The following is a 27,929-nucleotide window of genomic DNA, read 5'->3' as shown; positions in this document are numbered from 1 at the left end:
CTTTGAATGTAGCGACAAGCAGTAGAAACTGCACTGACAAGCAGGCTATAGACAGCAGAGGAGGAGTTTGTGGAACAACTGTTACCTGCTAGGCCTGCAGACACCATATGGACCTGCGTCGAGTCGGGCTCAAACACGCCATTCAGCTTCTCTTTGGCAGTGGAGTAGGATGCAAAGTAGATGGCCCTGTTGATACAGGAGGGAATGGATGTGAGCTAATAGAGCGAATCAATCAATAACAATATCATAACGCTGAGCCGTTACCGTTAAACTATATATTTGGGGGTCATGACGGTCGATACCAAATATGGCAAACAGAAAATGTTTCATTTTTGTGAGATTGGGGCAAAATTGCACAGTATAAAGCACAGGAAAATGCCCTCTGTCCAAATAGACCCACTTCAACTTGCTTACCCCCCAATAGATCCACAGATGATGCAATTGCCATCGCACTGCCCTATCCCATCTGGACAAGAGGAATACCTATGTAAGAAGGCTGTTCATCGACTACAGCTCAGCATTCAACACCATAGTACCCTCCAAGCTCATCATTAAGCTTGGGGCCCTGGGTCTGAACTCCGCCCTGTGCAACTGGGTCCTGGACTTCCTGACGGGGTGCCCCCAAGTGGTGAAGGTAGGAAACACCTCCACTTCGCTGATCCTCAACACAGGGGCCCCACAAGGGTGGGCGCTCAGCCCCCTCCTGTACTCACTGTTCACCCATGAATGCGTAGTCACACATGACTCCAACTCAATCATTAAGTTTGCAGACAACAGTAGTAGGCTTGATTACCAACAATGATGAGACAGCCTACAGAGAGGAGGTGAGGGCCCTGGAGGAATGGTGCCAGGAAAATAACCTCTCACTCAACGTCAACAAAACAAAGGAGCTGATCATGGACTTCAGGAAACAGCAGAGAGAGCACAAGCCTATCCACATCGACGGGTCGACAGTGGAGAAGGTGGAAAGCTTCCACATCAATGATAATCTGAAATGGTCCACCCATACAGAGTGTGGTGAAAAGGGTGCAACAGCTCCTCTTCAACCTCAGGAGGCTGAAGAGATTTGGCTTGGCCACTAAAACTGTTACAGATGCACAATTGAGAGCATCCTGTCGGGCTGTATCACTGCCTGGTATGGCAACTGCACCGTCCGCAACCGCAGGGCTCTCCAGAGGGTGGTGCGGTCTGCCCAACACATCACCGGGGGCAAACTACCTGCACTCCAGGACACCTACAGCACCAGATGTCACAGGAAGGCCAAAAAGATCATCAAGGACATCAAAACACCCGAGCCACGGCCTGTTCACCCCGCTATCATCCCATCAAAGCTGGGACAGAGAGACTGAAACAGCTTCTCTCAAGACCACCAGACTGTTAAATAGTCTACGCCAGCCGGCTTCCATCCAGTTACGCAACCCTGCACCTTAGAGGCTGCTGCCCTATATACATAGACTTGGAATCAATGACCACTTTAATAAATGGAACACTAGTCATTTTAATAAATGTTTACATAGTGCTTTACTCATCTCATATGTATATACTGTATTCTATTCTACTGTATTTTTATTGTTACAGATCTTACATTACTCATATCACATGTATACATGTACATATTCTCATTCACCCCTTTAGATGTGTGTGTATTAGGTCGTTGTTAGGGATTGTTAGATTACTTGTTAGATAAATTCAGCAAAAAAAGACATGGCCCTGTTGCAGGAGCCCGTCTTTCAAAGATAATACATAAAAATCCAAATAACTTCCCAGATTGTAAACAATTAATAAACATGCACCTGTGGAACGGTCGTTAAGACAATAGCTAACAGAGTAGGTAATTAAGGTTACAGTAATGAAAACTTAGGACACTAAAGAGGCCTTTCTAGTGACTGAAAAAAAAAATTTTAAAAATATTTTTTTTTTTTAAATCACCAAAAGAAAGATGCCCAGGGTCCCTGCTCATCTGCGTGAACGTGCCTTAGCCATGCTGCAAGGAGGCATGAGGACTGCAGATGTGGCCAGGGCAATAAATTGCAATGTCCGACAGGATTGGTACATCCGAACATCACACCTGCGGGACAGGTACAGGATGGTTACACCAGAATTGCACAAACCCTCCATCGGTGCTCAGACTGTCCACAATAGGATGAAAGAGGCTGGACTGAGGGCTTGTAGGCCTGTTGTAAGGCAGGTCCTCACCAGACATCACCGGCAACAGCTTCGCTTATGGGCACAAACCCACCGTCACTGGGAAAAAGTGCTCTTCACTGACGAGTCACGTTTTTTTCTCACCAGGGGTGATGGTCGGATTCGCGCTTATCATCGAAGGAATGAGCATTATGCCGAGGCCTGTACTCTGGAGCAGGATCGATTTGGAGGTGGAAGGGCCATCATAGTCTGGGGCGGTGTGTCACAGCATCATCGGACTGAGCTTGTTGTCATTGCAAGCAATCTCAACGCTGTTCATTACAGGGAAGACATCCTCCTCCCTCATGTGGGACTCTTCATGCAGGCTCATCCTGAAATGATCCTCCAGCATGACAATGCCACCAGCCATATTGCGCGGTCTGTGCGTGATTTCCTGCAAGACAGGAATGTCAGTGTTCTGCCATGGCTAGCAGAAAGCCCGGATCTCAATCCCATTGAGCATGTCTGGGACCTGTTGGATCGGAAGGTGAGGGCTAGGGACATTCCCCCCAGAAATGTCCAGGAACTTGCAGGTGCCTTGGTGGAAGAGTGGGGTAAGATCTCACAGCAAGAACTGGCAAATCTGGTGCAGTCCATGAGGAGGAGATGCACTGCAGTACTTAATGCAGCTGGTGGCCACACCAGATACTGACTGTCACTTTTGATTTTGACCCCCCCCCCCCTTTGTTCAGGGACACATTATTCCATTTCTGTTAGTCACATGTCTGTAGAACTTGTTCAGTTTATGTCTCAGTTGTTGAATCTTATGTTCATACAAATATTTACACGTGTTAAGTTTGCCGAAAAGAAACGCAGTTGACAGTGAGAGGACGTTTCTTTTTATCGCGCTAAGTTTATTACTGCACTGTCGGAAGTAGAAGCACAAGCATTTCGCTACATTAACATCTGCTAACCATGTGTATGTGACATAACATTTGATTTTAGTCAATGCCACTCCGACATTGCTCGATTTAATACTCATCTTTTTTATTCCATTCTTTTACTTTTAGATTTGTGTATATACTGCTGCACTGTTGGAGCTAGGAACACAAGCATTTTGCTACACCCGCAATAACATCTGCTAAATATGTGTATGTGACCAACACAATTTGATATGGCCTGGAACTCCTGTTGCATTCATTTGGATCGTTTGTGTGTTTACCAACCTACATAAAAATAAACATCTACAGCTCCTATAGAAAGTCCACACCTCTTTGGATTTCTTCACATTTTGTGTTACAAAGTAAGACAAAAATGGATTGAATTGTTATTTTTGTCAACAATCTACACAAAAATTATAACTTTTTATTATTAGAAAATTATTATAAAATGGACATAAAAATGTGCTTCTCTTTCAAAAACAAGGACATTTCAAAGTGACCCCACACTTTTGAACGGTAGTGTGTGTATGAGGAACAGAGAAAAGGTTAATCATTAAAAAATAATGTCAACCCCTACTTTTTCCACACAGAGTGAGTCCATATAACTTATGATTTGTTGCCAAATTTTACTAATTTAGGTTTGCCTAAACAAAGGAGGTGAATACTTTCACAACTATTTTAGTTATTACATTTTTATTAATTTGTAAAAACCTGTAGAATTTTCTTTTACCTTTGACATTATGAAGTATTTTGTGCAGATCAATGACAAATTACAATTAAATATTTTAAGCCTACTTTATAAAGCAACAATATTTTAAAAAGCCCAAGGGGCTGTAGACTTTCTATATGCGTATTAAAATATATAGAATGGCCCATTAGGCCTGTTCGTGCCTAGTGCCTGTCTGTCACTGCACTCGCGTGTACAATTCATCCCCAACCAGGCACCCAAATCACATGTCCTGCTTTAGCTGGAGATTCATCTCCCATGCAACTCCTACGCTTCCTCTACTAAACTCAAATTCCAGAGGATTAACGCAAGTAAACATATCCGCTGTTGGGATTAAAACCCAACGACCCGCCAGCGCTTGGCTCGCTCACCCTGCCCTTAGTGTGCAAGTGTATGTTTGTGAGAGTGAGATTTATGTACACTGTGCATGTGAGAGACTGGGTGCATATTCATGCATGTTTGTTAAGTGATGGCCGATCTTAGTAGTGGTGACGCGGACTCATCTAAAGCTTGTGATGTGTGCTGTAGATGAACAGCTGACTGCCCAGCCAACCATGCTCTAATGGCAAACAATATGCTCTGCTGGGCAGCAGGCTGCAAAGGCCAAGGGGGAGACCAATCAGCCAGGACCTTTCCACAGCCATGGCACGCAACAGTGTTACAGTCACTTCACTGTCTGGTTGGATAAGGTTCCTTGCAGTGTTAATGTTGGTAAAGCCTGGTGAGCGTCTAGTCACTGGCAGGGCTTATTGAGGAAATGGCATTGGTGTTTTTGCTCTGTTCCAGTGCAACATTGAGGAGAGTATTGAGGAACAGAACCCTGTAGGAGTAATGAAGGATGATTCATTATTCTCCCCCTTTCCACTGCAGTAATTTTGATGGCAGTGTGCGCTCAGGTCAGTCTGTCTCCTTACCCTCTCCCTCCCTGCCGTTCTACCTCGCTCCTTCCCGGTTTCTCCGACCCCTCTCCCCCCCTGTCCCAGAATCCCCACTCTCCCTGTCCTCCCCCTGTCCTCAGCTACCACTCCACTTCACTGTCCTCCCACCTCGCTCTCCCGTCCCTCCCCCACTCCCTCCCATCCCCCTCTCCATCCCTCCCTCCATCCCTACCTCTCCATCCCTACCTCTCCATCCCTACCTCTCCATCCCTACCTCTCCATCCCTACCTCTCCATCCCTACCTCTCCATCCCTACCTCTCCATCCCTACCTCTCCATCCCTACCTCTCCATCCCTACCTCTCCATCCCTACCTCTCCGTCCCTACCCTCCATCCCTACCTCTCCATCCCTACCTCTCCATCCCTACCTCTCCATCCCTACCTCTCCATCCCTACCTCTCCATCCCTACACGTTTTTCCTCCCTCTCCCCGTCCTTCTTGCTTTCCTACCTCTCCACCTCGCTTTCCTCCCACCTCTCCCTGTCCTTCTTGCTTTCCTCCCTCCTCCCACCGCGCTCTCCCCGACCCACCTTGCTCTCCCCACTTTCCTCCCACCTCTCCCTGTCCTCCTTCCCTACCTCTCCACCTTTTTTGCGTTCCATTCCAGTGTTCCAACCAGCAAAATACATTTATGAACCGGTTCTAACACCAAAAAAGTATTGGTTTATAATCGTTCCTTTCTGTTCCTATTTAAAAATAATAATTACATTTAGCGCAACATTAATAGCTTGCTGTGGAGCGGGTAAGCGATTTAATCGATATAGGTAAGTTGTTAAGAGCAAAACTGTATTTTGCCATAACAGTATGGTTTAAATCATAATGAAAGACACACACACACACACACACACAGCTGCCAGGTACAGTGTAGGCTGAGAGATGCAACTGAAATTGAGGGTGAGGAGAGCACGAGAGGTTGGAAGAAGCTTGCCTTGAAGCACTGGGCATCCTTGTTATGACGTGCATGATCAGAATTAGGCCCACAGAATTATACCTACAGAGGAGCCGCTTCTATGGAGGAGCTTTGAATAAATTTGGGCTTCCGAGTTGGTTTAATGTTGGACTAGAGCAAACATTAGCTAGCTAGTCAACAAGCCTGTGCATGCGGAGTAGCACTAGAATTAAAAACGTCTTACCTTTTTGTAGTTAATAAATCTTTGTGAAACGTGATAACTATAGTATCCTTAACTAGCATTAAAAAAGTAGATCCATAATTTGTGTAATTAAAACATCTCCCCCTAATTTCTGAATGACACTTATAACATCGTCAGTAGGCTACAGCAACATATGGTTCAGAACAGAGCGGCAGGTAACCCACACACACTTCGAGCTGGCAGGCAGACGTTGGTTATCGTTAGTTGGTTGTAGTTATACACATACTGCGTTTCAAGTTTAAGTTCCGACTAGCACGTGAACATGGCATAAGTATGAGTGACAGAGGGCTTGGCATAGGCGCTTTGTTGCAATTTCTGTGGGAATGTAAAATAAAAATTAACGGTTCTGTTCCGGGAAGAGTATAGATCACACTCGTTTTAAATTAGGCTTCTTTTCTTCAAAAAATTTCATTATTTTCCAGTTTTTGGTTCTGTCCTTGAACCGGTTCCAGCCCTTCGTTAAAAGTAAATTACTGCGACATCAGCCTATGCCATATGGTCACATTGATACACTGTGATCCATTGGCGGCTAAAGAAATGAGCGTATGGAACGCAGCAGTAAGCTTTCACAGAGAGGATTGGTGATTATCAAGAGGGAGATTGTTGTAAAGATTTTTCAAATAGCTTAGTGTGAGGAACTATTTCTATATATATTATAATTTGCAATAAATAGAAAAAATAGAAAAGGATGTTTAAAAAAACCACTTTCCTACATTTCCAGGCAGCATATTAGTGGATTCGGCTATTTCAGCCACATCCATTGCTGACAGGTGTATAAAATTGAGCACACAGCCATGCAATCTCCATAGACAAACATTGGCATTAGAATGGCCTTACTTACATTGCCCCGTTAAGCTCAGTGACTTAACGTGGCACCGTCATAGAATAGCACCTTTCCAACAAGTCAGTTCGTCAAATTTCTGCCCTGCAAGAGCTTCCTCGATAAACTAAGTTCTGTTATTGTGAATTAGAAACATCTCGGAGCAACAACGGCTCAGCCGCGAAATGGTAGGCTACAGAAGCTCACAGAACTGGACCGCCGAGTGCTGAAGTGCATAGTGCACCATGCGCAATGCCAAGCGTCGGCTGGAGTGGTGTAATGCTCGCCGCCATTGGACTCTGGAGCAGTGGAAACACGTTCTCTGGACTGATATATCACTTTACCGTCTGGCAGTCCGACAAGATGAATCTGGGTTTGGCGGAAGCCAGGAGAACACAACCTGCCCCAATGTATAGTGCCAACTGTAAAGTTAGTTTCAGGCTAGGCCCCTTCGTTTCAGTGAAGGGAAATCTTAACACTACAGCATACAATGATAGTCTAGGTGCTTCTGTGCTTCCAACTTTGTGGCATCAGTTTGGGGCAGGCCATTTCCCATTTCAGCATGACAATGCCCCCATACACAAAGCGAGGTCCATGCAGAAATGGTTTGTCGAGATTGGTGTGTTAGAACTTGACTGGCCTGCACAGAGCCCTGACCTCAACAAACACCTTTGGGATGAATTGAAACGCCGACTGCGAGCCAGGTCTAATCGCCCAACATCAGTGGCCGATCTCACGAAAGCTCTTGTAGCTGAATAGAAGCAAGTCCCCGCAGCAATGTTCCAACATTTAGTGGAAAGCCTTCTCAGAAGAGTGGAAACTGTTATAGCAACAAAGTAGAGGGGGACCAACTCCATGTTAATGTCCGGGATTTTGGAATGAGACGTTCGACGAGCAGATGCCCACGTACGTTTGTATGTAATGGGGAATTGATTAAACCAAAAAGGGCAAACAATTCACACAACGAATGCAAAATAAATTAGAGGGAGACCGCTAAACCATTCTGGAGACTTGCCTATATAGTCACCACACACAACACTCTCCTTCCTCGTCTCAACATTTTAAATTATACCCAAGACACATTAAAGTCACATATTTTTAGATGGTTTTCACTGAAAGCAATAATCAACTAGGCCTATTGCCTCACGCACTGCCCAAATTGGCAGCTTCTCAAATAAGCATAGGCCTATGAGCTTGTAACTTGAAACAATCCACAACAACAAAAAATTAAGAAACGAATGATCCTCGATTCCTCTGTGGTGAAGTCATTCTTTCTGGTGAAGTATTTTGAATTATTCTATTTCTGTATAGAGAGGAGTAATTATATCATTTTGGCAAATGCATTTCCATTTACTTCCCTATTGGACCCACCACTATGCCATTTTTCTCCTGTTCTATTGGTTTTCATATCAACATTATTTAATTGTCCAGAAGCCGAAGGCACAACCCTAGTCACTAACAACCCTTCCTAGTTGTTGGATCTTTAGATTCCCCCTCTTTCTAAGTTATGGAACCTCTGCAGGTGCACTGTTTGAATCGTGTTTTTCCAAGTGCGCTGTTTAGAATGGCATTTTTGGCAAATGTTTTATTGTCTGCTTCATCACAGTAGTTGCATGTTCTGTTCAGATGTATTACCACAGTGTAAATGTGATGTCTGTTATTCTGAGCACCGTGGGTGGATGCCCTAATGGGTTATGCACGCAACGCAGACAGCTCCTGTACATTTCTCAAATGGCTGGTATATTTAAATCTTTCCGGACATGTTGTTCAGCTTCACATTTTCCTAACGGAAATCCCTGTCATACACACACACAGACGGAAACAGGGAAGACCGTCAAGGGCATTTAACGCCCCACAGAGGACCAGACTAGCAGAATGAGAGAGATGATCTACATACAGAGAAGGAAAGAGAAATTCAGATACTCAAAGAAAATTGACAAAGCACATTTTTTTGCATTTTAGCTAACCCCAACCCTTTTCCTAACAACCTAATTTGAATAACCTGCTACGCAAAGTTAAATCTGTTGTTAATTTGACAAAAGCTGTATCCCTTCTAGCCATGACCCAGTGGACAGCCGATACTCTGCCCACAGTGACTGATTAACAGACTGGACCAGGAGGCTACTGTTGTGTAATAGGGCTAACACTCAGAACAGTCATCTCAGTCTGGGTTCTACCACTAGGGAGTGTGAATAATGCCCCTGTGAAGATGAAAGATGAAGACCGGGAGGGAGTGGAATTTTACTGGCAATTAAACTGCAGAAATTCATTTGGGGGTGGTTACCTGGAAGAAGATTATGTAAAATTGTGGTAATTGTGTCGTCCTCCGATGTGGTTACAAAAAGGAATTGCTAACATTAAGGTCAAATAATGGAAAACCAAATACATCTAGGTTTCCTAGCCACACCCCTTTACATCTGAAGCCAGAAAAAATCTCCATAAAATAGCCGACACAGAAAGACAAGAAAATGCTAGCAGAAGCCACAACAGGACAAATTACTGCACAGGAAGGGAGGTCATACCTGGAAGGAGCCACACCCACCAGGTTGGGCCCAAGGCCTCTGAACAGCGAGCGAGGTCCCTCCTTCTCCAGTATCAACCTGTTGAGGGAGAGAGGAAGAGGTGTATGAATAGCTAGCATAGCGCAAAGTGTTAATTACTGATATGCTGAAACATAAGAAAAGATGGCTATCAAGATAGCGGGCTAGTGCCAATGTGGATAATCAGTCTGCCATGACCATAACACATCGGCCATTACCTAAATTTGTCCATTGGCGACTAATACAGTAACAAACAGATGCATTTATGGTACATTTCTGATACTGTGTGTTTTTGCAAGATGGATGAAAGGAACCAAAAGTGTCAAAACAGATCAATATAGCTAGCTGATGATGCATTACATTAGATGATGGATTTCAGCATTTGTGTATGTGACCTTTTTTTTTTTAATACAGTGTGTTGTTTTAATCCTGAATGCTGTTTGGTTTAAACCGCTTTCCCAGCCGGTGTCTATTCACATACAACGATCTGGCTCAGTCAGCTAGGGTTAGGTGGCCTCCAGACCAGTTAGCCCCAGGTAAGACAGCAGGCCTCGAATGGAGACAAGATGTTATTAGGGCGGCTGGTAGCCTCGCGATTAAGAACATTGGGTCAGAAACCGAACAGTCTCTGGTTCAAATCCCTGAGTACACTAGGTGAAAATCTGTTGTGTCTTTGAGCAAGGCACTTAACCATAATTGCTGCTGTAAGTCACTCTGGATAAGAGCGTCTGCTAAATGACTAACATGTAAATGTGAATTATAAAAAAAGGTCAGCACTGCAATGAGCTGCTCTACGTAACATGGTAATGGCTGATGGGGTTCATGTTGTTTAGTGTCAGCCAAGGTTATTCCACCATTAACTTCATTCATGGAGATATTCAAAGCAGCGACAGAGCTAAGCTTCAATTCAAGGATTACGGCCTCTAAATTCAACTGCGAATTCAGTCTACTACGCAGTCAGGACTGATCATACAGAGCTACTCTGTTCTAAATGCGATTTGGCCTACGCTGCATTCGGTGGTGACCCACTTCTGCAAGTTGTTTTCCTCTCCCTGTGCTGCTTAGTGGTGGTGTTGGGTTTCAGTTAGTGCTTCCAGGGCAAAAGCATGGTGATTGACTGATGGAGAAAAGGGGGGGGAAAGCAGGCCCAAGAACACTGCAGCAGAGCGGTGATCCAACAGAACGAAGCCTTCAGCCAAAACCTGACTTTAGCTATCTTAATAAAAAAAAAATCAAATGTAAAAAAACAAGTTGCTTCATCGATATTTCACTAGAAGGGAAATCTTTGTATCTAATCAATGAACTGGCTTTTATGGTGATGAGGCAATTGATGATACATATGAAGTCAGAAGTTTACATACACGTAGGTTTGAGTCATTAAAACTGGTTTTTCAAATGACTCCACAAATTTCCTGTTAACAAACTATAGTTTTGGCAAGTTGGTTAGGACATCTACTTTCTACTTTTTTTCCAACAATTGTTGACAGATTATTTCACTGTATCACAATTCCAGTGGGTCAGAAGTTTACATACACTAAGTTGACTGTGCCTTTAAAGAGCTTGGAAAATTATGTCATGGCTTTAGAAGCTTCTGATAGGCTAATTGACATATTTTGAGTCAATCGGAGGTGTACCTGTAGATGTATTTCAAGGCCTACCTTCAAACTCAGTGCCTCTTTGCTTGACATCATGGGAAAATCAAAAGAAATCAGCCAAGACCTCAACAAAAAAATGTGGAGGTCTACAAGTGTGGTTCATCGTTGGGAAAAATTTCCAAATGCCTGAAGGTACAACGTTCATCTATACAAACAATACGCAAGTATAAACACCATGGGACCACGCAGCCGTCTTACCTCTCAGGAAGGAGACACGTTCTGTCTCCTAGAGATGAACGTACTTTGGTGCAAAAGGTGCAAATCAATCACAGAACAGCAGCAAAGGACCTTGTGAAAACGCTGGAGGAAACAGGTACAAAAGTATCTATATCCACAATAAAATGGGTCCTATATCGACATAACCTGAAAGGCCGCTCAGCAAGGAAGAAGCCACTGCTTCAAAACCGCAATAAAAAAAGCCAGACTATGGTTTGCAACTGCACATGGGGACAAAGATCATACTTTTGAGAAATGTTCTCTGGTCTGATGAAACAAAAATAGAACTGTTTGGCCATAATGACCAAATCAAACCTTATTTGTCACATACCCATGGTTAGCAAATGTTAATGCGAGTGTAGCGAAATGCTTGTACTTCTAATTCCGACAATGCAGTAATAACCAACACGTAATCTAACCTAACAATTTCACAACAACTACCTTATACACACAAGTGTATGCACACCATCATTATGTTTGGAGGAAAAAGGGGGAGGCTTGCAAATCGAAGAACATCATCCCAACCGTGAAGCACGGGGGTGGCAGCATCATGTTGTAGGGGTGCTTTGATGTAGGAGGGACTGGTGCACTTCACAAAATAGATGGCATCATGAGGCAGTAAAATTATGTGGATATATTAAAGAAGCAACATCTCAAGACACCAGTCAGGAAATTAAAGCTTGGTCGCAAATGGGTCTTCCAAATGGACAATGACCCCAAGCATACTTCCAATATTGTTGTGCTTAAACCATTTTGCCACAAAGTCAAGGCATTGGAGTGACCATCACAAAGCCCTGAACTCAATCCTATAGAAAAAGTGTGTGAAGCAAGGAGGCCTACAAACCTGACTCAGTTACACCAGCTCTGTCAGGAGGAATGGGCCAAAATTCACCCAACTTATTGTGGGAAGCTTGTGGAAGGCTACCCGAAACATTTGAATCAAGTTATACAATTTAAACAAGGCAATGCTACGAAATACTAGTTGAGTGTATGTGAACTTCTGACCCACTGGGAATGTGATGAAAGAAATAAAAGCTGAAATAAATCACTCTACGCTATTATTCTGACATTTCACATTCTTAATAAATAAAAAATAGTAAGACAGGGAATTGTTACTAGGATTAAATGTAAGGAATTGTGAGTTTAAATGTATGTAAACTTCCGACTTCAACTGTACATAACTAGTTGAATTAAAGGTTAATATATTAACTGAAAATTTGAGACACCTAATTTTGTCTAAAAAGTGTATGTTTGGTTGGATGGTCAAGATTTGTTGAACAGACCTTGTGAAGAAAGTGATAGGCCCATACAACTACAAGGTCTATGGCCCAATGTATTTGGTATTACCCCTCAAACTGTAATGTAGGGCTGTGAGTCAAGGAACTTTGGATGAAGGTTATTTGTCAGCCAAATGACCAAGGTCATCGTTATAAAAATTGGTCAAATCGCCCAAAATATGCATATTTTCTCCTCTCCTTCGCTCCAGACTGTATGTGCTGCAGGGGGAGGTGTTCTGTGTTTAGCTAAGCTGACAGCTAGTAGAGGGGACGGCTTGAAGATATGTCTGTCAGATTGGGCCCTGTTCTTGGTAAGCCATTGGGTGCATGCATTTCATGATACAGTGCATTCAGAAAGTATTCCACCCTTCACTTTCTCCACATTGTTACTTTGCAGCCTTATTATAAAATTAATTTAAAAATTTAAAAAATACTCAACCTACAATGCACACACACATTTGCCACAACACCTTGCTAAAACAAGAAGCAACAATTTCATCACATCATAAAGAGTCCATGTTACCGCGGAAATGGAGTCAACCGCATGTCTGGACGTCTTCAGTCAGCTGTTCATTCCACACACAAAATTCTAAACTGGATATTCATGTCTCCTCTTGCCTTATTCAAAAAATAAACAATGGCTATTAGATGTGAACCAGGCTTACTTTTACTTTACTGCTGTTGGGTAGTTTGTCGACTTGAAAATATATATTGTTTTGTATTAAAACAGGTATTTTAAATGTCATGACGGTCTTTGTCCATAATCGTTGGTTACCAGATTACCGTGCCAGCCCTAGCTTTTTGCTCCCTTTACTACGCCAGTTATGAAACTGGCTGTGCCTCCTGGCCCCGTGGTGTGGAAAATGTTTAAGGTGAGGGCATCTAAACAGCTGTTGGTATGAGGGACATTCAGTCACTGTGCCACTGCCCACATTACAATAACAGCTGCAAAGAACAACGTGTCTATTCCCTTGTCCTCTATGTATTTCAGCCTCTATTCTAGTCCGATCAGCAGAGAGCTTTTACAGAGCAATACGAAAGGAGGAGATTAAGGGGTTAATGTTTTCCCTGAGCAATATGGAGGATAGGAAGGAGTTGGAATAGTCACAGTGTGGTGGTATAGACTAAATGTTTTTTAAAAGGCAAAGGGAAAGTAGCCCTCTACGATACTTACGTGGGTAGTTCCACAGCAAACCAAAACAGAACAACAGTAAGCCCTGTTCTCATTCTATTTTTACAAGTGAGTGATGCAGATTTAAGTATGCTACAGAACAACTTGTACATATCCAATATGATAAGGGATATTTCAGCCTTCGCAATGATGACTGCTAAACTACATCCCCAATCTGAGATTATAGAACCCCACTATGTGTGTGAGACCCATACTGATGCAATCAAAATATTGAAATGCAAAGCAAGATTCCCAGACCATAGTCTATTATGACAGTCTTGCTTTAGCTATGACAAACTGTCGTTGCCATTTGGGGGTGGAAGAGTAAACTTTAACCTTAGATGACAATAAAAAGACAACCTCTTCATGACCATTAAAAAGGGAAAGTCAAGACGTTTGTCTGACAACACTCTTCTACAGAAACTCATCTTTGAATCATTGGGTGTTAAGTGTCAAAAGGGCATGTGAGATACTGGAGGTGGCCTTGAGTGAAACGTGGTGAGAAACTTTGAGTCTTCCTGAAACGGTGACCCAACAAACCCCGTCCAAACAATGGTAATGTGTTCTCTGTGACCCCTGTGTGTTAGTGAACTTACTTGAGGCAGTGGAGGGGTCCCGGGGGAGCCATGCGGGCCACACTGGCCCCGTTGACGGTGCTGAGCTGCACCTCAGAGATGTAGAAGGTGACATGAGAGGACTGTAGTCTGGTCTTTACCACTTCTAGTGGACAAGTCAGAATAGCACCCACTGTTCCCCCACACCTAGATGGGTTGAGAGAAAGAAAGATGTGAGGAAGACAAGCAGGTCAGAATAGCCAGAGTACACAAGGCTGTTTATTATTTTTACAAAAACAAGAAACCCCATAATTGCTCTCGGATCAAAAGATTAGGATCTGTATTTATCCATTTCATAATTGTTTATTGACCAGATATTATGCTATTTACCACAATTTCCAACACAAAAATTCTCATTACAGCAACAGTTTTCAAAGTCCCAAAACTAAACTAAATCTATGTAATATTATTTTTTACATTGCTCACCTGATGAAATGGCCTGAGTAAGACACTGAAAGCAAATATATTTTAAGTTAAATTATTAAATTGTATTTTGTCATTTCACTCTTTACCGCAACACTGAATCTTGTTTTTCTAGTCTTAATTACTTGTGTGTGATATATAAAACACACAACTAAATAAATAAACTGGGTGATAATGGTACAATTGGAACTCAACCATGTTTGACCATCATCGTTATTTGACAGACGATAGTTCAGCCTATTTGAACTTGACTGGCACCGCTGAAGTCGGGCAGCGCACAGCTGGGCGACATACCAAATGACCTACCTATTCCCATAGCCTATTTCAATAAACATGTCGTAGGTAGGTAGCCTGTTATTAACATAATGCAAGAGTACAATTCATCTAGGAGGCCAGTAACCGAGTTCTCGGAAAGGTGTGTGTTGTTTGTGAATAGCCAAAATAAAAACATGGTATGGTAATGGGAGAACATTTTTGCAAGAGAATAATCAATTTGGAAGTTTCTGCCGTCCACCTGACCAAAGCCTTAGTTTTTTTCCTAAGTGTGCCGCCGGAAAATACCTCCTTGCAAACCAAACAGCAAATAATATTGGCCTATACTACGCTACGGTCAATTAACGTGGCAGTAAACTTTACCTGTGTAAATTAAATTTATCACCTAACATTTATTTTATTGTCGATGTGTTTATTCATATCCTTGAATTGCACACTTGGCATTAGCCTAAATAAGCTCCCACAGCAGTGCTTTTGATAAACAGGAACAAAAAATAAATTGTCAGAGTTGTCACAAACAAATGTATTTTGAATAGCTATTATGAACAGTGCATTTATTTCAAAGCCATCAATCACATTAAACAAATGATTTTCATTGAGCTCCCTGCTAGCAGCAGCTGGATCTGGGACAGATAAAGAATACAGACTACGCAACTGGAGGTGAACATAAAACATGCAACTGTAAATAGACAAACAGTGGTAACCTGGATTTACTCGTCTGTGACAGTGTAAACTGAGGTGGTGGCCCTTCTGCCCGTAATGAACGCCTTGGCATGTTATGTCTGTTGGTGTAGGCTGGCATCTGTGGTTGCTAGGCTACAGGCTTTCCCACCTCTTTCAAATAATATTTGTCAATGAACCTCAACATGGGCTGTGTAGAACGCATACTCTTTGGGCGCAACCACACTGCTCCTTAGCCCGGGGCTGAGAGTGTTCGTACTTGCACATTCTAATGTGAGCTAGCATCAACCTTAGCCCAGGGATAGCTGGCCCTGCAGCAGAGTTAGCACTGCCTTTTTGGCACTATCCCCAGAAACATTGTGCCAAAATATCCAGTGTTAAACAGGGTCAAAAACAACACATAGATTTTTTTTGCTGTCTAATCGATTGGTCAACATTTTAAAACGTGTATTTTTCCATATGTAGAAACACTGAATAAAATCAACTAAATGTAGGCTACTGAGCTTGTCTGTTGCTTTAAGCACTGCGATTAAAAATGAAGACAAATTACTAAAGAGAGCTCCAGAGATCAGTATAGCCTAACATGCGGACCACACCCTCACGTCGCAAAATACATTTCAACATACATGTTATTCAATTATTTTGCTCACGTGCACCAACGAGTGTCTGCGTTACTCTAAAATAGAAGTCAGTTCTCTGACACTGAACGCGGTGCAAGTACTGCCTCGCCCATTTCCTCATTGGTTTATAGAAGCAGATCTCATGTGTTACACCCACGTGGGTGATTGAACTCAATTCATCTTTCAGTCGATCGTCATGGTAACCATGAAAGTTAGATACCAATCACCAAAAAATGTCCAAAGAAGAAAAAGCCTGGAAGGAGTAGAGATTAGAAGTCGACCGATTATGATTTTTCAACGCCAATACCGATTATTGTAGGACCAAAAATGCTGATACCGATTAAATGGCCGATTTAAAAAAATAAATGTATTTGTAATAATGACAATTACAACAATACTGAATGAACACTTATATTAACTTAATATAATACATCAATAAAATCAATTTAGCCTCAAGTAAATAATGAAACACGTTCAATTTGGTTTAAATAATGCAAAAACAAAGTGTTGGAGAAGAAAGTAAAAGTGCAATATGTGCCATGTGCTATGTAAGAAAGCTAACGTTTCAGTTCCTTGCTCAGAACATGAGAACATATGAAAGCTGGTGGTTCCTTTTAACATGTCTTCAATATTCCCAGGTAAGAGGTTTTAGGTTGTAGTTATTATAGGACTATTTCCCTTTATACCAGTGGTATTTCATTAACCTTTGACTATTGGATGTTCTTATAGGCACTTTAGCATTGCCAGTGTAACAGTATAGCTTCCGACCCTCTCCTCGCTCCTCCCTGGGCTCGAACCAGCAACACAACGACAACAGCCACCATCGAAGCAGCGTTACTCATGCTAGCTAGCAACTTACCTTGGCTTACTGCATTCGCGTAACAGGCAGTCAGTCTCCTTGTGGAGTGCAACGAGAGAGGCAGGTCGTTATTGCGTTGGACAGGTTAACTGTAAAGGTGCAAGATTGGATCACCCGAGCTAACAAGGTGAAAATCTGTCGTTCTGCCCCTGAACGAGGCAGTTAACCCACCGTTCCTAGGCCGTCATTGAAAATTAGAATGTGTATTTAATTGACTTGCCTAGTTAAATAAAGGTATAAAAATAATAATAAATAATAATATCGGCCATTCCAATTAATCGGTTGACCTCTCGTAGAGATGACAAGAAACGATTCAGTTGACAGTTGTGTGTGGATTATTTGTCGGAGTAGAGGACCTTGTGCATTTCAGGTAAAATAACTCAATATCCCAGGATGAATTAGCTAGCAACTGCAAGCTAGCTAGCTAAATTCTCATAAATGTTTAATGCTTTTTGACTTGTCCCCAAATTAATATAAATGGTTGAGAGTTTGTTTTTATATTTTAATCTGCGTGTCATGATCGCGTTTGGTGTAGGGGGACGAAATCAATTTGCCTGCAGACAGTTTGGGTATGGTGTGACCAGAAAGGATTTCACTGATTTAAAAAAATGTATATAAATAAATAAAACATCAATTTGTTCTCCTTCTGCTACCTGAAGTTACCAGTAATAAGCTACACCAAACTTTTCCCATTTGGAGTGTCAAGTTATCGTACTATTTCTACTGATCTGTGTGCCAGTTCTGATTGTCATACATACATTTTTGTGGAACAGTTTAATTTATAATCTAGCTAGCTAACTATAGCTACTGAAACAGATGTTGTGTTATTTAACACGTCAAGTAGTATCATTTGAAGTGTAACTTTTTTGACACGCAAAGAGCCAAACAGCGTACCATAGAATTCCTGCTTGAGAATGAAACTGAACAAATAAACAAAGAAACAGCACAGCAAGTAAGTACGTGAAAGAAATTGGTTTTGATTATGTTTTACTGGTAATGGGGACATATGTAAATACCAACAAAATAACGATTTGGTCAGTGTGTGTGTGTGTGTGTAATCTTTTACCTATTATCTACAATGACGGCCCGGATGACGCTGGGCCAATTGTGCGCCGCACTATGGGACTCCCAATCAAGGCCGGATGTGATACAGCCTGGATTCGAACCAGGGATTGTAGTGACGCCTCTTGCACTGAGATGCAGTGCCTTAACACACACACAGGGACGCAGCGGTCTAACTATTTAACTGTACTAGAATGCTTAAAAGGCCGCTAAAGTTGTAAATATCCCGCTATTGTTTTTTTATTTATTTTTTATTGGTGATGTCCCATTACCTAGGGTTATTCCTCTCCCTAACACTTGTAGCTCCGTTTGAGAGTCACTCCCCCACCAAGGGACACTCGAAAACGAGGGGGAGGGCTAAGGGGGTTATTGGGATTGAGACCGTTTACCGCTGCTGCCTTTCAAAAGACCGAACCAAATACAGGCAAGAGCGACCTTCGGCCCAGATTCAGGGTGCTGTTCCAGGTTGCTGCTGCTGCCTGCGCCTGAGCCTGTGTGTACGACCAACAGACAGTGAGAGGATCAAGACACACAGGCCTTGAGACCTGTTGTGAGGAACATCAAGGGGATTTAGAAATGATTATTTGCTTCTCGCTGAAGTAGCTCAATTTGTGCCCCTAACATTGTGTTTTCAGAACTCAAATAAAAAATCTGGTTCGACAAGATGGGCCTTACTTGTTGACATTTTTAAAGTTTGCCCAGAGGCTGATGTATAAATATATTAAAAAAGACTGGCATACAAAACAGGCTATCTAGTGTTAGGCTATCCTAAGTCTTGAGCCAAAAACCATACTAGAATTCGATTTCCATGACAAGTAGGCATATTCTTGTCCAATTGTGAGAATGGCTCCAATAACCAACAGGTTGCTTTTCAATGACACTAAGCTTATTGATTAAAATCTACAATCTCAATTTACTTGGAGCATTGATTCCAAAAAAAACAACATGTAAATTCAGCAATCTAGGCTTCAGACAGGTGCCCTTCAACCCTTCCAATGTCCTCATTGTCAACATAATGTATTGAATGTGAAAGTCTACAATGTAGCAAAGGTAGAACATGACTTCAGTATCACATTGACACAGAAGATGCCAATGATGTACAGGAATGGAAACAGACACTCCTGTAGTGTGGTCAAAGACGCAACAGATGTTCTTTTTGTGTTTTTCCTACAATGAGAATGAAAAATAAGCTAGCTACAGTACATTGACGATATCACCGGGAGACCTGTGTAAACTGTGGAAACACAATATTTCCACTGACATGCAGATCAAGCCTATCCTGTGAGTGTCAAATACATGCCTGAGGACTACCTGGCATGATGACTACTTGCTGTCCCCAGTCCACCTACCTGCTGCTGCTCCAGTTTCAACTGTTCTGCCCGTGGCTATGGAACCCTGACCAGTTCACCGGACGTGCTTCCTTGTCCAGTACCTGCTGTTTTAGACTAACGCAGCTGCTGTCTCTAACTCCGATTGATTGGCTACGAAAAGCCAACTGACATTTACTCCTCAGGTGCTGACCTGTTGCACTCTCTACAACCACTGTGACCCTGCTGGTCATCTATGAACTTTTGAACATCTTGGCCACCTACTGTTATAAACTCCACCAGGCACAACCAGAAGACAACTGGCCACCCCTCAGAGCCTGGTTCCGCTCTAGTTTTTTTCCTAGGTTCCTGCCTTTCTAGGGAGTTTTTCCTAGCCACCGTGCTTCCACATCTGCATTACTTGCTGTTTTGGGGTTTTAGGCTGGGTTTATATGTAGCACTTTGTGACATCGGCTGATGTAAGAAGGGCTTTATAAACACAATTGATTGATTGATGTAGCTAGCTATATTGAATCCAACCCTGTGTTTTGACCTGACCTTTTCATCCAGTCCATTGAAAACCTCGGAAGGCAAATAAGGTAGATATTGCTGTAGGTTAGTGGTTGATACAGGGAATAGTGGTTGATACAGAGGATGCATTGCATAGGCCAAGACATGTTCTCCATCTTTCAATGGTGTGTTTTACAAGGCCTGTCGGAGTATGCCAAAGCACAAAGTGTCAAGAAATGTAATAATATTCGACGATATAGCTACTCGGTCAACGGCTGCTCGAGGACAACAAAGGCTCGTGCGTCACTGTCGTGGACTTCATTCACGAGCATACTCATCTGTCGTAAGGCAAACCACGAACCCTGTCGAGTGTGATGTGTACTAATATCAACCTGTTTTCGGTCGAATTTAATAATGCGATGTGTAATAAACTAGTGGCTAGCGCCTGGCTACCTAGCTAAACCGTGGTTGCCTATTTTGATGCTGCAAGACAGGGCTAATTTGCTAACTAGCTGCTGAGGATGGCATAGGTAGTGACAGCTGCTAATGTTACATGCACGCGCGTCTGGAAAAATGTCATGTTTTCTCCGTGCAAGATTATTTTGACTCTATAAAAGACAGTCAGGTCATGTTAACTAGCTAACATTATTCCTAACAAATAACTCACCCTCCGGCAAACAAATGAACCAGGGTATCCCTTTGACTCATTCTTTAGCATTCTCCGAACCAGTACACTCTTCGGACTGCGTCAATGAGGAAGACCGGGTTGGATGACGATATGCGCACTTCGTAATATCGGCGACGTCGGTTATAAAATCAGTAAAACTGATTTGACTGCCGTTGCCCAACGTTAGCTAGTCATCTAACGTCACACAAACCCTTCTGTTTCGTACAATCCCCTCTTTGAACGGATAGGTTTTATTTTAATTCCTATGTACGTTAAACTACAAAACATGAGGAATTCTAACTTGACATGTTCTGTGTATTCTCAGTTCTATCCATCGGTATTTGCTACAGTCACCCTCGCTTGTATCTCTTATCTGTTCATCGCTGCAATGAGGGAGGATAGGTCACAGTATGTACTGTAGAATAGTCTGCAAGATAGAGCCGGCTATTGGCCAGTTAGCGTAAGTACGTCACTTTGTCTCCGCCCGATCACGCATCTTTCACATGATCACGCCGCGATCAATCAGCCACAGGGCAATAAACAGGGTGCAGTTTAGGCTTTATGGGAATAAATAACTGATTAACTTTTTTTCTTTTTTTAACAGTATTGTTGTGAGAATATGGCTGGTGGTCATACCTGACTATTCAAAATGCTTTGCTGATGAACCTACTGTATGGACATGTCATGCACACTGCATGAATGCATAAGGACCCTACAAAATTGACTTTGATTGACCTCATATTTGATAAATACTCCAGAGAAATATTGAGTATTTGCTTTGGATATTAGTGACCACTGTCCCATTGTATGTGTCAGGGATATATGGATGCCCAGGGCCATACCTTGTTTTATCAACAAGATTAATCTTAAATATTTCAATGAACAGGTTTTTTTTGTGACCTTTATTTTGGTGACTTTGATTGTATTGCATCTATACAGTACCCAGAGTTGGCTCTGAACAAGTTCTCAAATGTTTTCAATTGTATTGGAGATAAACATGATCCCTTTAAAAAACTGAGAATTAAAAATAGGTCTTGCCTTGGTTCAGTCCAGAGCTATCTGAAGTCATACACAGATGCCTGTCTGGGCTAAAGCTAGATTCACAGACTCAGACCAGATTGGTAGTCTTTCAGGCAATTGAGAAATATGTGTTAAATTAGTTTAAAAAAGCAAAATCAGATTCTTATGTTAATACACTACCTGAATGTACAGGGAAGTCAGCTAAATTTTGGAAAGCTGTTACATCACTGAAGGTTTGTGTCTCCTCTTCTCTCCCCCCAGAAATTCATTTAGCTTCTGCCTATTACTGACAGAATTTATATCATTAATGCATTTAATCACAATTTTATCTCAGTGGGCTATATATTTGAATGCATTTCAAAGCTTTGAAAATAGTAGTTTGAAGGTTGATGGGGAAAATCTATTGAATGATACTGAAAATGCTGGGTCAGGAGTTTTCTTTTTTGGGAAATTCACCGATAAAGAAGTCCTGGATGCTTTGCTAACATTAGACAGACAAAAAAACATCCACGGGGCCTGGTCCTTTGGAGCCTGGTCTGTTTACGTGTGCAGCTCCCCTTATTGCTGGCGCAGTAGCCCACATTTTTTATTTAACATTTATCAGGAAGTATTCAAGAAGCATGTAAATCTGCATACCACTCCATAAGGGTGGGAATAGAACTCATATTGACAATCATTGCCCTATTTCAAGACTACCTTGTTTAGTTAAGATTCATGAATCCTTGGTTAAATGTACAACTTCGTTCCTTTTAATCTGATAATTGATTCTTAATATAAACCAATCATGGTTTAGGCCTGGGCATAGTACTACCACAACAACCACGCTAGTTGTTAATGATATTGTCAATGCCTTGGATGCTAAAATGAGCTGTGTTGCCTTGTTTATTGACCTGTCAAAGGCTTTCGACACTGTTGATCATTCTGTTTTGCTGAAGACGTTATCAGGAATAGGCCTGGGATATACAGCCTGTTTATGGTTTCAGATTTATCTTGGCGACATAACTCAGGCCATCTTGACAGGTTAAATCTGAATTTCTTAAGATTCAAAAAGGTGTTCCCCTCAGTGTTCGATGCTGGGTCCATTATTATTCCCCTTGTATATTGATGACATAGGAAACACTGTTAATACTTGTAACATTAATCTCTATGCAGATGACACAGTTTTGTAGTCCTGTGCCACCTCAGTGCAGCAGGCCATTCGTGAATTTCAGCATGACTTTGATTCAATTCAGTAATCACTTACAGATCTTAAATTAGTGTTAAATACAAGTAAAACTAAGTTCATGCTGTTCTCTAGGTCACAAAATGTTGACCCTGAGAACCTGCATATTTGCACTATAAATTGAGGCCTAATTTGGCTTATTTCTCAATATACAGTGGCAGTAAAAAGTATGGGAACCCTTTGGAATTACCTGGATTTCTGCATATATTGGTCATCAAATTTGATCTGATCTTCATCTAAGTCACAACAATAAACAAACAGTGTGCTAAAACTAATAACACAAATTATTGTATTTTTCTTATCTGTATTGAATACATCATATAAATATTCACAGTGTAGGGTTGGAAAAAGTATGTGAACCCCTAGGCTAATGACTTCTACAAAAGCTGATTGGAGTCAGCTAACCTGAAGTCCAATCAATGAGATGAGATTGGAGATGTTGGTTTGAGCTGCCTTGCCCTATTTTTTACCTTTATTTAACTGGGCAAGTCAGTTAAGAACAAATTCTTATTTTCAATGATGGCCTAGGAACAGTGGATAATAGAACGACAGATTTTGTACCTTGTCAGCTCGGGGATTTGAACTTGCAACCTTTCGGTTACTAGTCCAATGCTCTAACCACTAGGCTACCCTGCCTTGCCCTATAAAAAGCACTCACAAAATGAGTTTTTTAATCACAAGAAGCATTGCCTGATGTGAACCATGCCTCAAACAAAATAGATCTCAGAAGACCTAAGCTTAAGAATAGTTGACTTGAATAAAGCTGGAAAGGGTTACAAAAGTATCTCTAAAAGCCTTGATATTCATCAGTCCATGGTAAGACAAATTGTCTATAAATGGATCAAGTTCAGCACTGTTGCTACTCTCCCTAGGAGTGGCTGTCCTGCAAAGATGGCTGCAAGAGCACAGCCCAGAATGCTCAATGAGGTACATTTTTATTTATTTAACTCGGTAAGTCAGTTAAGAACAACTTCTTATTTACAATGACAGCCTAGCAAAAGTGGGTTAACTGCCTTGTTCAGGGGCAGAATGACAGATTTTTACATTGCTAGCTCAGGATTCGATCTAGTAACTTTTCAGTTACTGGCCCAATTCTCTAACCACTAGGCTACCTGCCGCCCGAAAGAAGAATCCTAGAGTGTCAGCTAAAGACTTACAGAAATCTCTGGAACATGTTAATATCTCTGACGAGTCTACGATACGTAAAACACTAAACAAGAATGGCGTTCATGGGAGGACACCACGGAAGAAGCCACTGCTGTCCAAGTTTATCAAGACATTTTTCAGGAAAATGTTAGGCTGTCCTCCAATTGAACCACAACAGATGTTGGGTGATGCAACAGGACAACGACCCAAAACACAAAGTAAATCAACAACAGAATGGCTTCAACAGAAGAGAATATGCCTTCTGGAGAGGCCCAGTCAGTCCTGACCTCAACCCGATTTAAATACTGTGGCATGACCTCGAGAGCAGTTCACACCAGACATCCCAAGAATATTGTTGAACTGAAACAATTTTGTAAAGAGGAATAGTCCAAAATCCTCCTGATCAATGTGCAGGTCTGATCCGCAACCACAGAAAAGAGATCCCTTAAGTCTCCACAGATTTGGGAAAATCTGTGTTTTTGCCCCTAATTTGGAGTTCACTGCAGTTAGATGCGTCTCTCAAGCGGTTTAACTTATTGAGGACCTCTATGTAGTTGAGCGTGATTGCTTTTATTAAATATTTGTAATGAATTTGTTTAATAATTCAATTATTGTAATGTATACAAGTCTCTTGTAAAATATTTGTAATCTCAATGTGGCTCCGTTTAAATAAAAATACATTGTCATTCTTAGTCATATTCTCATAGGCTGTGTTTACACAGGCAGCCCAATTCATTCTTTAGCCCAAATGATTGGCAAAAGATCAGAATTAGACTGCCTGTGTAAATGGAGCCCTAGTGGCCTATTGCACATTTACAACAAATACACAATCTTTAGGTTTACCTACACTGCATTTAACATTTGTATGCAAATTGTGTGCTTTGTGGGATGCCATAAAAACTATACTGTTATTGAAAATATATGGGGGACAACATTTATGCCTGGAAGTGGTAATAAAAAAGGAGAATTGGGGCATGGGAGCCAAAGCTACAGCCCTATAAAGCATGCTTCCTGCTATAGCCCTATAAAGCATGCTTCCTGCTATAGCCCTATAAAGCATGCTTCCTGCTATAGCCCTATAAAGCATGCTTCCTGCTATAGCCCTATAAAGCATGCTTCCTGCTATACCCATCTAAAGCATGCTTCCTGCTATAGCCCTATAAAGCATGCTTCCTGCTATAGCCCTATAAAGCATGTTTCCTGCTATAGCCCTATAAAGCATGCTTCCTGCTATAGCCCTATAAAGCATGCTTCCTGCTATAGCCCTATAAAGCATGCTTCATGCTTGCTATAGCCCTATAAAGCATGCTTCCTGCCCTATAAAGCATGCTTCCCTATAATAAAGCATGCTTCCTGCTATAGCCCTATAAAGCATGCTTCCTGCTATAGCCCTATAAAGCATGCTTCCTGCTATAGCCCTATAAAGCATGCTTCCTGCTATAGCCCTATAAAGCATGCTTCCTGCTATAGCCCTATAAAGCATGCTTCCTGCTATAGCCCTATAAAGCATGCTTCCTGCTATAGCCCTATAAAGCATGCTTCCTGCAGACTGGCAATGATGTGAAACTCTGTAAGTAGAGAAATGTATTTAGAGAGTTGGGCCAATGTGGTTTCTGCATTGATGCATTTATATGACACTAACATTCTATGGCAGCCATGTTAGCTCCCCATTAATATTACATTGGGAATATTTAAACAATGCTATGTAACTGAATGTCTAAATTTAAAACAATTTTCTAAATTCTCAAAGTTGACCTTACTCTAGAAGTCTCTGCCTGTGAGAGCAGCCTGATCAGCTGAGAGAAGTTGTGACAGGAGGCTAAACCCCTGACCTCTGAACCCCTCACTGCTGAACCCCAAGACGAGTGCTGAGCGAATGCTCGCTTCACACAGGTGGGACAAACATGCCTGACTTCTGTCTCTTACCGTCATCTTGGTGACAGTTTGAGGTAAACTGTTATCTGTGTTTGAGGGCTTGATTACAATTTACAGTTAAATTAGAAATAAGAGGTCCAATCAAAATGTGAAATTGACTTGACTCTGGACAATTGTCACATCCCACCAGCAACGCTACAGCAAAATGCAGTGGAGGCTGCTGAGGGGAGAATGGCTCATCATAAATGGCGAGAATTGAGCAAATGGAATGGCATCAAACACCTGGAAACCATGTGTTTGATGTACAGTTTGATACCATTCCACTGATTCCTCTCCAGTCATTACCACGAGCCTGTTAGCCCCAATTAAGGTGCCACCAACCTCCTGTGTGTTGTAACATCCATTATGGGAAAATCTGGTAGGCTGGACTCATATGGAATGAATGGATCTCGTGGTTTCTTAATTGGAGGCACAGTTTTACAAGTTGAAGTCACATGCATGGAGGCTAACGTTATTTATGAATATCCTAGCAGACTAAAACAAGATCGGCTCATCTGTATAGATTATATAGCGTGTGCTCCCACCATGTACAACCGTCTTGAAAGACTGCACCAATGAAAATAGCCAACACTTAATTCATATCACTTTTCCTTCCAGAGTTAGTAAAACATTGATATGCAAAGAGGACGCATGTGATCAGGTCTGCAATGTGTGAGGAGAAGAAGCCTATAGTTTTCCTGGACACCAATCTCTTAAGGGTTACTGCTATCTGGGATGCTTGGGATGTCCCTACCCTAAACCCCTAACCATAACCCTTACCCAACCCTAATCATAACTGTTTTAAATGTACACTTTCAGAGTTGGACAACCCAAGGAAGCAGTTTACACTTTTCCTTTAAACAATATCCAGCTCCCTTTGTTGTTATCTCCAAGTCAGCAACAATGGACACTGCAGTACAGTGATAGCTGGCAAACACGATACAGGGCATGAATAAGGGGTTATGTGTTCCCATTGACAGTTGAGATGACAAATGATGGTAACAGACTGGCAACCCAGATAGATAAATCTGGGCTGACAGATCAAAACCTTGATCATAATTCTACATTTACCCACCCAAGTGAGGTTCTTGGCAAGAGTAAATATATAGCTAAAATAATCATGGTTTCAATGTACATTATGTAAGTCACCTTGCTGTGAGGAAGATTGCACAGTAAATTAATTAAATGGAATTACATTTTTTTACCACTACGAAGTTGTCTGCAGTCGCTCACACTAACAGTTTAGGAGAATCACGAGATTGCAGCAGTGGAATTATGTGATTAAAAGCACATTTTACTGCATTGTTAGGTAACCATTATCTCCACAATTTTGTGTGGAAGATATAGAAACACAAGAAAATGGCTGTGTGTATGAGCTTTTGTGTGTGTGAAAGAGATACTATACTTAGGATATACTTCATCCACTGTGTGTAATGCAGACAGCAGCTTTGTAGTACTTCTATAAATAGGGAGATAAAGTCACTGGGTTATGTTTACTTCTGATTCATGTATACATTGAGTCATTGCTGAACAAATTGCAGACTGACCCCAGATATCTTGATATATAACAAATTGCTCATGGGAACATTTTGACACAATGAATCCATTCATAGCCTAATCATCACAAATTAAATTACTTTGAAGATAATTTAAGAGGGAACACCTTAAGTGGATTGATTATCTACTGTATGTTACAATTGAGACATATTAGAGCAATCAATAGAAAGACACAGAATGCCATTTGACATTACTAAAACCTACCCAAACCAGAAACTGTGGATGGATGGCAGCATTCGCGCAAAACTGAAAGCGCAAACCACCGCATTTAACCATGGCAAGGTGACTGATAATATGGTCGTATACAAACAGTGTAGTTATTCCCTCAAAGGCAAGCAAAACGTCAGTACAGTGTGGTATCCTAGGACGTCTACCCCAGGATACCACACACGTCTATCCCAGCACGTACAGGGGAGGTACATGATGCAACGTTGGGGCCCTCTGCTGGGAGTACACGAGCTGGGTACCCCGACACGGATAGCTCCAAGAGGAGGT

General features: G+C 41.8%; 1 protein-coding gene across 1 annotated transcript in view; it reads right to left on the bottom strand.

Annotated features, from left to right (window-relative positions):
* The window catches only part of slc25a36a (solute carrier family 25 member 36a), a 31,254-nt gene extending 10,286 nt beyond the window's left edge, over nucleotides 1-20,968 (bottom strand). The window contains exons 1-4 of the mRNA XM_064992408.1: nucleotides 20,576-20,968; nucleotides 14,156-14,320; nucleotides 9,223-9,300; nucleotides 86-186 (exon numbers count right to left, since the gene is read on the bottom strand). Of these exons, the coding sequence (XP_064848480.1) occupies nucleotides 86-186; nucleotides 9,223-9,300; nucleotides 14,156-14,320; nucleotides 20,576-20,616 (385 nt within the window). The 5' untranslated portion in view covers nucleotides 20,617-20,968. The remainder of the gene's footprint in view (nucleotides 1-85; nucleotides 187-9,222; nucleotides 9,301-14,155; nucleotides 14,321-20,575) is intronic.
* Nucleotides 20,969-27,929: the final 6,961 nt, after the last annotated feature.

This window comes from Oncorhynchus masou, chromosome 17 (assembly GCF_036934945.1).
Source record: "Oncorhynchus masou masou isolate Uvic2021 chromosome 17, UVic_Omas_1.1, whole genome shotgun sequence".
In the NCBI taxonomy this organism is placed as follows: domain Eukaryota; kingdom Metazoa; phylum Chordata; class Actinopteri; order Salmoniformes; family Salmonidae; genus Oncorhynchus; species Oncorhynchus masou.
Note: the sequence above shows the minus strand (reverse complement) of the source record. Positions and strands in the feature narration are given on the sequence as shown.